The 12,309-nt window shown below is 34.0% G+C and overlaps 1 protein-coding gene across 2 annotated transcripts; it reads left to right on the top strand.

Annotated features, from left to right (window-relative positions):
* The first annotated feature begins 1,303 nt into the window (after positions 1-1,303).
* LOC128157017 (proprotein convertase subtilisin/kexin type 7-like) lies at positions 1,304-10,953 on the top strand. Of its 2 annotated transcripts, XM_052819365.1 has the most exons (17): positions 1,304-1,360; positions 1,473-1,558; positions 2,125-2,716; positions 2,850-3,048; positions 3,399-3,494; positions 3,828-3,918; positions 4,330-4,384; positions 4,469-4,607; positions 4,828-4,928; positions 5,181-5,348; positions 5,654-5,761; positions 6,711-6,816; positions 6,997-7,153; positions 8,415-8,509; positions 8,809-8,902; positions 9,095-9,209; positions 10,420-10,953. In XM_052819365.1, the coding sequence occupies exons 3-17, from the start codon at positions 2,147-2,149 to the stop codon at positions 10,726-10,728; spliced, it is 2,403 nt and encodes an 800-aa protein (XP_052675325.1). In that variant the 5' UTR covers positions 1,304-1,360; positions 1,473-1,558; positions 2,125-2,146; the 3' UTR covers positions 10,729-10,953. The 2 variants fall into 2 exon arrangements, with proteins under 2 accessions (XP_052675325.1, XP_052675326.1); XM_052819366.1 differs by lacking the exons at positions 1,304-1,360; positions 1,473-1,558 and adding an exon at positions 1,644-1,736.
* Positions 10,954-12,309: the final 1,356 nt, after the last annotated feature.

Below are 12,309 nucleotides of genomic sequence, written 5' to 3'. Positions count from 1 at the left end.
TCTCGTAGCACCGGACATTTTTCTTTACTATACAAAGAAAAAATTGAATTATCGGGGAATTCTCCATCCTCCCCATCCTTTTGGGGAGAAAAATAGTGTAAGAAATAATGTGAAAAAGGAAATCAACAGTGAAATTAAAAAACTGAAGCTATATTAAGAAATTTAAAGAATACTAGGGACTCTCCTGCCCCCCTTCCGAACTAACATTATTTTCAAACATAAATTTGAAGTTTTGCATGAACGCATTTATTTGCCTATCTTGTAAAAGTCAGATGTAATAAATAAAACAAAAGTTATCACCACTATGACTCCCTTCCCCTAAATAAAAAAAAAATGTGTGTGTGTGTGTGTGTTCGGTGGCGTCGGAAGCAAATTGAAAGTGTGTGTGTGTGGGGGGGGGGGGGAGGGGGGGGGGGGCGGCTAGACTAATAATCAGAAATCTTGTCAAGCAAAAAAAAGAAGAAAAAATGGCTACTTCCGAAAACCATGATAATCCTAATCCGTGGGAGGGGGGGGGGTTAAGTGTATAGCCGCAGGTCTGTAGGTCCCAGCCGGACCTGGGTCGTCCATCCGATTTTTTTCTGACCGGGAGCTACAGACCTTCAGCTCCAAAAAAATCTTACCTATCAAATAAAAAATATTTCCAAATCATGAATTTCCCAATCCTGGGGGGGGGGGGCTTATATACCTCCCGATATTTCATTTTTTTGACAATTGTGTTTGCTGCGAGAAAAAGTGGGCGGGGGTTGACCCCTCCCTGATGATATGTGCCGGATGGTTAGGTCTAACTTTGCAAAAAAATAAAAAAAAAGTAAAAAAAAAAGTGGGGAACCCCCCTCCCCTGGTTCCGACGCCTATGGTGTGTGTGTGTGTTGGGGGGGGGGGGGGTGGGTAATGAAGGTTAAACATGTACACTGTACGAGTTGTTCATTACATATGTATACCTACATGTATGAATCCAATCTTCAATATCACTATTAATATTTCCTTGTTTTCATTTCAATTCCTTACATTCTACCGAAAATAGTTGGGGGGGGGGGGTGGCACGGCTCCCCGATATTTCAATTTTTTTTACAATTGTGTTTGCTGCAAGAAAAAGTGGGCGGGGGTTGGACCCTCCCTGATGATATGTGCCGGATGGTTAGGTCTAACTTTGAAAAAAAAAGTGGGGAACCCCCCTCCCCCGGTTCCGACTCCTATTGTGTTGGGGGGGGGGGGGGGGGTAATGAAGGTTAAACATGTACACTGTACGAGTTGTTCATTAACAACATTCTTACTTTTACTTTCGATTTGTATAACGTGCAGCTGATCATCATCAATGATCAAGCAATTAACAAGTCCAATTACTATTTATGTGAAGGTATGGACCATCCTTAGTACTTGCTGTGACGCTGTGATATTTCTTCACTTTGATGTAACGATACAGATTGATTATTTAACTGTCTAATTTTCTGGAGCAATTTTTGCAACAGATGTGACCCGCCTCACAAAGAGAACACGTAGGCCAAGGCGAAGACGGGATGTGTTTACATTGATATTCAATAAACTGAAGTGCAACGTAAGTATTGTTTACAATTTCTACATCTGGTCTATCAGTTCTATCTGAATTTATCTAATTTATCTGACACTGCAATTTACATCTCTGTGCTTTACTGACGTACTCATTTCAAAATTGTAGCACTAAGGATTTCAAGTGTTCAATTAGACCTAGTGATGATTAATTTGTCTTGAAAACGGTACATTTATGATTTTAGAAAATGATTCATTGCATCATTTGCATGTGTGTTTAATCTTCAGAAGACTTATATAATGATAATGTTTTAATAGTATTACACATAGTGAACATCTACTTTCAGTTTAGTACAACCAACTGTACTTTTGCTTTTACTTAATGATAGATTTGTAAATTTGATAAGTTAATATATAATATGTCAGAAGAATGTTTCAAGGATCGAGTTTTTGCAATGTGTGCCAGAGAGAGAGAGAGAGAGAGAGAGAGAGAGAGAGAGCACGAGCATATTTTTAAGATTTTTGTAAGGCAATATACGTATCTCTGTAAAATTCAGTTAAAGATTATGTTTCCATGACTGTTTAAAAGTTCACAATTTTGAAATCTTCTTTCAGATGATATGACTTGTCACCAATAATGCCAATTGACTATGGATCAATTATTAAATTGCTCATTGTATATGGCGCTTTACTACAAATATTGGGTGAATATTCAAAAGAAATTCCTTTTCCGAAGCACGTGGACAAGGCAGAAAACTCTCTTATATGGGCTGTGAAAGTGAAGGAAGCTGGCAAAAAAGAAAAAAGTGTCACAGAACGAAATAGTGTGAACAATCCCATTCAAAGTGGGGTCCAAGAGATAGCAAATCAATGCAAATTAATCTTTATTGATCATGTGGAAGTTATGGAGAACACTTATTTATTAGGATTTGATTCTAACAAGCTTGATCATTTTATTTCCAATTCCGAAAATGGATCCTATGCCTTTGAACTTGACCATCGGAAGCTTTACATTAAGTTGCTACATGACTTATATGTATCCCATATACCTGACGTGTCTTTCAAATTCATTAGTGGTGCTTTATCTCAGTGCTTGGACTCTCACCCGATGGTGGAATTATTCAGTCAGCAAAATATACGAAGGAGAACCAAGAGGGAAGTGGACCTTCATTTCACTGATCCATATTTTAAGTTACAGTGGCATCTTGTAAGTTCAACGTTGATGTCCTTGAATTTGTCAAAGTCTCTGTTCAATCTTGACACAACAGCTCCGTATTGCTGTTTCAGATGTAGTTAATTATTGAAGGTTAATTAATACATTGTATCTTGAAATTTATCAGATCAACAATAAGAACAGGGACATGGATATAAATGTGACGGGAGTGTGGAGTAGGAATATCACAGGTCATGGGGTCACGGTCGCTGTTGTTGACGACGGAGTGGAATGGACCAACCCTGACCTCAGGGACAACTATAACAGTGCTGGAAGCTGGGACCTAAACTCAGATGACCCTGACCCTACCCCAAGTGCTTCAAAAGGTGTGTATGGTTAAAATACACCAGAATACATACCAGTAACTGATGCATATACATGTAGTTTCCATTAATGTATAAGTAAAATAAAAACTTTAGGAGGGTAAATCATCATTTAAGAGCCAGCAGTTGATAAGTTTTGTTTTGATTTTGTGATTTTCTAGTATTGAACTACTTTAAATATAAAATACATGTATTGTTACAATTTAAAGTACCAGTGGGTGTCTGAATAGTATTTGTATGACACACCATAAATCAGAAGAATTAATACCCTCAGGTATAAATGTGTCATTGATATACTTTTTACAATACATGTACTAGTAAAATATAAGATGATTTCATTGAAATAATTTCAGATTCAAACCATCATGGAACCAGGTGTGCTGGAGAAATAGCAGCTGTCCCAAATTCTCACTGTGCTGTCGGGGTGGCATATGGAGCAAAGTTCTCAGGTATTCATATTTCCATATTTCCATATTCCTACTTACATGTTAATAGATCTACATGTATATATTTATAACTACTGTAATTCTAACCAGTCTATCCTTTTATTCATGAATACATTTCCAGATCTAGAAATAGCTCTTGAATCTTGGCTTCATTTTTTTTTTATCTCAGACTGAAGAACAGAGTACATACTCTGTAACAAAACATACTTTGATCTGTAATATGTACATATGTCAATTTGCAGATCTGTACAAGTTATCAATTTTAGTTTTTAACTGACTGAATTGACTACTCTCTTTGACAAACTTGAGTCTCTCTAATGGTTTTATTTGTATCAGGTCTCAAAGTTCTTGATGGACCGATGACTGATAGTTTGGAAGCCAAGGCCTTTAACAAGAAATCACAGATTAATGATATTTACAGCTGTAGGTAAGAAAACTGTAAAGCCAGTGACAAGTATCTGTCTTATTGGAGGGTCCGTGAACTGTAAGCATAAGTCAACACAGGAAGCGTAAACATTTCAACCAAAATGTTTAATCGCAAATTAAATCAAAACATGGTGTTAATAGAATATTTTAGTTAGGTTGTCAGTTGCCTAGGACATGTATGGAGAATAATGGAGATATGCATACTTTTTTCATGTAACATTGCATGTGTACTAACATGGAGCGTAGCGTGTAGCTTATTTTAATTTGAAAGAATGTATAGAATTTTACAGGAATGTTTCATGGGCACTAGTACTTGTTTCTCTAAAATTACATGTACTTGTGATAGGTTGTCTGTCATATTTCTTCATTTTGTACTGATGCATTATACATTAAAGTAAAAATAATTTTACAGCTGGGGCCCTGATGATGATGGGAAAACTGTGGATGGACCACATGTATTTGCTAAGGTTTGTTTGTTTTCATGAAATGTTGAAAATTGAAATTTGGCTAGATGCATTGAACTTACAACATCTTACATTTATTGCTTGCAGGCAGCCATGCAGTATGGCATTGATTTCGGCAGGAGAGGGTTTGGAAGCATCTACGTTGTTGCTAGTGGCAATGGAGGTCGTTTCCAAGACAACTGTAACTATGATGGTTATGCCAATTCCATATACACTGTCACTGTAGGTAAGTGTCTGAGCACACTGTGTGGTCAACATCAGCCAGTTTTTATTCATATCTTACTAATTGATAAGAAACATATATGACCTGTGCTTGGTATATAGTATAACACAGGAAATTTTTCCCACTGGTAATCTTTTTATTAAATGTAGATTTTTACATGTACATGGTTCACTAGGTAAGAAGTTAACTGTTGAAATGTAAGCTTAAACTTACATTATTATAGGTGCAATAGATGAAGATGGAAATATGCCTTTTTATGCTGAAAAATGTGCATCTATGCTTGCTGTGACCTTCAGCAGTGGAACCTCACAGCATAGAAGCATTGTAAGTCTGCTCCCAAGAATAATCTTTACAATATATCTTGCTCAGGTCAGTTAATAATTACAAAACTTCAATATAAAGTTGGTATGCTAAACACATAAAGGTGAATTATGTTAGCATAAACTCTCTTATTCAAATATCTCTTTGTCTTCAATATTCACCCAAGTGGTATTCACTTACATGCTCTCTTCATGATCTAGAATATGAGTTTATATAAAAAAAAATGTAACAACCTCATGATTTATGTTACATTAGGTGACAACTGACTGGACACAGAGGGGAGGGAAAGGCTGTACCACCGCCCACTCAGGGACCAGTGCAGCAGCTCCCCTAGCGGCGGGGATGCTGGCTCTGATGTTACAGGCTCGCCCTTGTCTGACCTGGAGAGATATCCAGTACCTCATCATACTGACCGCTCAGAAAGTGAGCCATAATGGGTTTTGAGCACAGGCCATTAATGTTGAACATGGTTTTTAAAATATAGATAATTTCTGTTACAGTTATGTTAATCATCATTATAGTAAGGGAAATAATCTACCAATTTAAAGAAATGTTTTTAACATTAAATGATTGTGGTTTCATGCTCTCTGAACGTTTTTTGATTTGTTCCATAGAAGAATATGGAATTGAAATATGCCTTAAATTGATTTAATTTGCTTTAATACAGTGCATGTCAAAGTCAGAATGAAATCATTCATTAAGCTTACATTCTTTGTGTTTGTATTTAGGTTGATGTTGATCACTCCGAGTGGAAGAGAAACCAGGCAGGATTATATCATAGTCACAAACACGGATTTGGGGTCATGAAAGCCTGGAGATTAGTCAATGCAGCTAAGGTGATCTAACATTATATTACACATCAGTTAAGTAGCACCCTATAAACATTTATGTTCAATGGTCAGAGTGGAAACCATCGTCACAAACATTAATTTTGTTGTGGTTATTAAATTCATGTACTCTCCTCTCCTACCTGGCCATTGTTATTAGAAAGAGAATACCTCATAGCTCATAAAAAATTCTAACCAATGCATGTAAAGCAAAGTTGGAAAATGACCTTTGATGTGGCCTTTGATATCTGTAAATTTCACAAAATGTTTATTGCTGATGCATATATATTAGCACACAGCATGCAGAATTCAATTGATTTAACTATGATATCGCATAATAAGTGTAAATTTTCAAGTTAATACTTGTACAATACATATTTTACAATCAAGCAGCATAGATAGGAGAGAACTGTACTGAAAAATGTACATGATTCTGGACTGTGGCTTGAGATGATGAATACTGCAAATAAAACTTAAAAGTCAATATATGATATGGGCCATTTAAATAGGCCCCCTAAAATGCACAAAAGTGACCAAAAGTTTGCTCTGGTTCAAAGTGTTGATCTGTGCTTCCCATTAAAAAAAAGTAAAGAAAAATATCAATTTTTGCCTGATTTTGATTGAATTACGAAAATAGCGACACTTCTGACATCATACACTGCCATGAGTGCAAGTAAATCAAAGAAATAGATGAAAAACAAAGGCTATATTATATCAACTATTCTAAATATAAAATAACATAACAATGTAATGTACCTGAAACCTTTTTTAAAAATTGCGAATTATGGGGACCTTTGACTCATATACCGGTAGTTCTTTCTTAGATTGAAAATTCATGAAATCTAGAGGGTTTAATTACTTTCAGTGTATTTTATCTTGAATGTGACTTTATTTAAAGATTAAACAACATAGTTGAAGGCACAAATAGCGCATTTATTTGTTCATGTGTATTGCTTAGATATGGGAAACTGTGCCATGGATTACATCATACCTGTATTCCAGTGATGAAATCCACCTCCAAATTCCAAAAGGGACCAATCAACCTCTGACTATCACTCATACAGGTACTATATATAGTATCAAAGTTACTGAGGCTTATTAGATCGCAAGTTTGGAATAGTTTGTTCCAGAATGATTCTCATAGACATATAAAATGATAAATGCAATGATTTGATTGTTTAATAGACATTTTTTTTTAAATATTTCATTTATAACCAATAATACATGTGTTTGACATTTTGTAGTGACAAAAAATGACATCTCAGGTTTGAATTTGTTTGTTCTGGAACATGTGCAGTTGTTTGTGACAATCACTCATCCATGCCGTGGGGATCTAGAGATTACCCTGGTATGTCCCAGTGGTACCAACTCCATTGTGGCCACACCCAGAAAAGTGGACCGGTAAGCAATTGAGGGTCTAGAATTCATTCTTCTATTTTCTTTTTAATTTTGTGTTGTAAATTTGGACCCCCCTCTACCGACTTGTGTAAAACTTTCTGTCCCCTGGGGCCATGGCTATGATAAAATTCTTATGATAGCATATAATTATATAAAATAAATTCACAAATTTTAAATGTTATGTTTTAAAGATGTGATTTTAAATGTTTTTTGTTGTGCAGTTTCATTTAGAAATTTGACCCTCCTTTGCAATTTGAACCCTTTGCTGACTCTTGGGTGTCGATATATGAACAGAGTTGAATCTATTTTATATGCTTCCTCACATATGACATAAATATCATTAATTAATCTATTGAGGATTTTGTTTAGGCCTTAAATCAAAAGTTTTCTGAAAATTGTTTATGGTTATTCATTTTTTATACTTCTATCAAAAGAATTATGCCAGAAAGGACAAGGGAAAATTTACACAAAGTGGACAAAGTAGAACCATTATTACTAGTGATTTTAAGTGCTCACTTACATTTATGTAGTGAAATATAAATGCCACTTGACATATATATGCAGATCATATAACTCAAACAATGACTTCTTATTTGTCACTCCATTTATCTCTTCGATGCATATATCCAGGATTGAATATATCAAAAAGGAAAGGAATTAAAAGAAATTAACAAGTGTCTTCCTTTCAAGGAGGATCAAATTACATAATCTGTTTCCTTTTTTTAATTCCTCTATGTGTAACACCAGAAAGTGGGTTTTTTTTCAAGGAAGAATTACTGTTAAATCCACAGACTTTGTAAACCAGGTTCCCTTGTCTGTCAGTTTTAATTCCTTGGTGTTAAAATTTCATCATCTCTCAAAAAGTACAAATTGCGATTGTTTTAATTTCATGCTGCAAGAAAATCAAAAATAAATCAGTTTATGTGAAATTAAATAAATTTATTTGAAATTGTGGATTTAATTCACGAACATAGTTATATCAAAACCATCAAGATTATTTTTTGATCTACAGTATACAAATTTCAGTATGGTACATGTATAGTATACAATTTCAAATTACAATACAGTGATATAATAATTTGTCTCAAACTCCTCCATTTTTAGCTATGGTGTTTTAAATCATAATTCAAACTGTGTCTTATTTTATTCCATAAGTTTAATAAGGCAGATATCCATTTAGTCAGTCATTCTGACATGCCTCATTTGCATGAACATCTTGTCAAACTCTTGCTTGCTGACTTTGTATATATATTTCTGTGTATAGGTCTGATGCAGGTTTCCAGGACTGGGCTTTCAGCACAGTAAGATGTTGGGGGGAGGATCCAACAGGAGTGTGGACCATTCTTATCACTGACCATGGTATATGTTTTACCACATACAAATTGGATTGTTTTTAAAAAATTTTATATTTTACAGATAATCATGACTTTGCTTTGCATTTTGTAATAGGATACACATTGAGAGTCAAACACTCATACTATGATAGAAGAAATCACTGTTATTACTTACTTTTTAGATATCACCTTAACAAACATTGGATACAATTCGCATAATTATTTATAGCTTGAATTGAATAGAAAGATTTCTGTTTTTAAGAAGACGGCAAGAATATCATGAATCTTTGACATATTCACAATCGTAAACTCCTCACATTACAGATACCTCCTCATATGGATCTGGATTTATCCAATCCTGGAAATTAAAACTCCATGGAACATGGATAACCAGACAACAATTTGACGAAAGGAAACGGTAATCATTCTGTCATTTTATTTGAATGTTCATTCTTTTATGAAACTAGGTATACACTGATACACATATATCTCAAAACTTTTAACTACAAAAAAAATCAAAAATCAAGGAGGGGGGCAAGTTATGAAAAATATGTCATTGGGTCGTGCTCATTTTTCTGTTATATAACAAGTTTGCCTGTTGTATTTGTAGGCTGGTACTGGAAGCAATGGATGGGCGGTTCCTCAATGACAGTTACCAGAGGCCATGCCCAGAGGCTGGTCCAGATGCTGCTCCAAAACAACCCGTGTCTCAAAGGACCCTCAAGGTAATTATTGTGTTATATGGAAGGCTTTGTTTTATCTAAAGGACGTTGTTTACTCAGGGTTTGAGTTCTCAAATCCGGATTGTTAAAAAGTTCAATTTAATGAGTAAAATTTGTTTTAAATACAAAAAGTATTTATGAAATGAACTATTATTGACATAACAATCAATATTTTTACTAAATTATGGTATTAGGCTCTGAAAAAGTTTGACTTTTAGCAAAGCAGAGGAAATTCGGACTACATTTTTCAAGTTTTGTTTTCCACTGTAATATTTTTGATAGTACTATAATATTAAAAGTTAAGATTTTATTTGTTAGTTAACATTATTTTGCATATTTTCTGTTGGTTTTATCTTGCTTTTTCATTAAGATAATCGTATGGCACACACTACAAAAATATTGAAAAATGCTTAAAAATGATAAAAGACACCATATCTCAAAATTTTGATCATTGACCTCATAAAAATTTAATGCCAGGAGAGAAAGGTCATTATACTTAGTTTAATACTATAAATGTTTTAGCATTATCATCATTCAGTTTTTTGTTATATTGAATCAAAAATGGGTAGTTATTTGAAAACTGATAGAGGTAATTCGGACTAAAATACCATAAACAATTTTGAATGAAAACTTAATTCTTTGTATCTATTTAATGTCACTACCATTCATAAACTGTATTTCATTTGTCAAAGAATTAAGCAATTTGTATTATATTCAAAATTAAGAAAATCTTAATCAAAGAGTAAATTTTTTATGGTTTTTTCTTATTCAATGGCCATTAACTCAAAAAGTAGGTCATTGACCTACTTATTTGAAAGTGAAGAATAACACTACTATGTAAGGTCTACAACACACAGTAGTTGGTTTTTCATTATCATCAGTGGAATTTTTTTTCATTCTGAGTAAACGTCATCCTTAAGACCGAAAGTGTGTAAAGGAATCATATACCATGATAAAAATCATCAAAGCAAATAGGATATTAACCTTAGTGTGGCCATTTTGATCTTGAATTTTATGGTTCAATTGACCAAACTTACAAGTATCTTGTTGAAGAAGTGTGCAATCAAAGTAAGTGCATGCAAACATTAGAGCTGATGTGTTTATTATTCTGTTCTTAAAATTTCCCAATTTTAATGAGAATTGTGATATTTTTATTAACAGCAGATATTGAATGGGTTATGAACACATGTAAATTATGTTTGTTTTATTTCAGTTTGTTATGCTTGCTGGGATATTTTGCCTGGTCATGGCACTGTACGAGACATTTGAGTATGCTGCTTGTTATAGAGATGAGAAAAAAGCTCAGAGACAAAGAATGCTGGAACATCTTCAAACTAATCGATCAGTACGTGACGGAGATATTGAGGATGCGGATCACCCAGAGTCCCAGAGACTCTTAAGTAACGAAACAGAGACAGTTATTCCCTTGGATACCTTTGATGTCCGTGAAATTGCTTTAGACATTGGGAATAGTACAAATGATGGAGATGACAGTGAAAGTCTTCAGTTGATAAGTCACTGAGGACATGTGTTCTTTTTAAATGGTGCTTCCAATGATTTTTAATAAACTCTACATGTATAGATGGAGTGAATTTTCCTTAAACTGTGATTCTCACTTATAAAATGCATTGTATTACCATCAATGTCTTTCAATTTCATGTACCCGCACATGTATTTCCCAATGTTCTTGTAATTATATTGAATGTACATGTATACTTCTTTTAAATAATAAAAATTGATTATATATTATTTTTATCACTTTTCTTCTATAAACTATATGCATGTACGTTTTTAGCTCACCAAGATGAAGTCAGGGGGAGCTACTGCTACACCCTTGGCGTCGGCGTTCGGACCTGGTTAAAGTTTTCTTTGCAGGTTCTGTATCTTAGTAAATACTTGTCCTATCTCTACCAAACTTGCATGAATGATACACACAAGTCACGAGTATCCCGACACCTACCGTGGAAAAACACGGTGGAAAACGGTCTGTGTCGCACCGTGTACCGTGTATGTGTATCGGAAAATTCAAGAAAAAGCACTGTGTCGCACCGTGGCCGCCCGTGTAACTCTGTGGCCATTGTGTTACTCTGTGGATATCGTTACCCAAGACCTTAAAAAAAAATAGCGTATTTTTAAAAATAAATAAATTATGGCTAAACAAGGGCTGAATATATATAATTTTGTATATATCCTTTCAAAATAAAAAAAAATAAAAAGAACGGCGACTTAAGTTCCACGGATCCAGAAAATTGTCGGGGCTTTCTACGTGAAGTTAAATATTTGTAATCTGAAAACGTAAATGGGTACCTTTTAATTTATTTGTTCTTAAATTAACTCAAATAAATTTACCAAATATATTTATTAATCAATTGATATATTATCAAAATTCAAATCAATTTAAGTCATGTACTTTTTTTTTTCAAACGGACGCAATGTGGTAACTGACGATCCTATTAATTAGATCTATGCCAGGAGCTTGCTTTAATTAACGTCTTATTTTCTGTTATCGAAAAAAAAACTTTTGATAGATCACCTTTTGATTTGTTAATTAAATTAAATATAAACTCTAAATCAATTAAAGATGAAAAATGAAAACTTTTCAGATCATGTTTTCATATATTTGTGGATGTGCTGTAGTAAATGACAACCACATATTACCGGTGACTCGAATGATTTGTACTTAAGCTATTTTGTAGCAAAAAATAAACAAAAAATCACTCTGATATGATAAATTATAGATAAATACTTGTACAAAATCTTAGTAAATTAAATACAAACATTGAACAAAAAAGCACACGCATTTCGTAAAATAACTTTCAACTTTATTTCCCGCATAGCTGGTAATGGCGTCGTGATTCACATTCACAAAAATCACTCGTGCGATACACGTGTACAGAAGCTGATCAGGAACACAACAGTGTCTTTCATCTTGGGTACTATACACAACAGGTGTTATTGTCTTTCTTTGGTTTTTTTTTAGCAGTTATTGTACTTAAGGTCAGACGACACGTTCCTCAATTTAAGATAACTTTTTCCAGGAATTTGTTAATGGTTTACTACTACTTTTACAAGCTTTCTTCACAGGGGCTTCATATCCGCTCTA

This window comes from Crassostrea angulata, chromosome 7 (genome assembly GCF_025612915.1).
Source record: "Crassostrea angulata isolate pt1a10 chromosome 7, ASM2561291v2, whole genome shotgun sequence".
NCBI lineage: Eukaryota > Metazoa > Mollusca > Bivalvia > Ostreida > Ostreidae > Magallana > Magallana angulata.
Note: the sequence above shows the minus strand (reverse complement) of the source record. Positions and strands in the feature narration are given on the sequence as shown.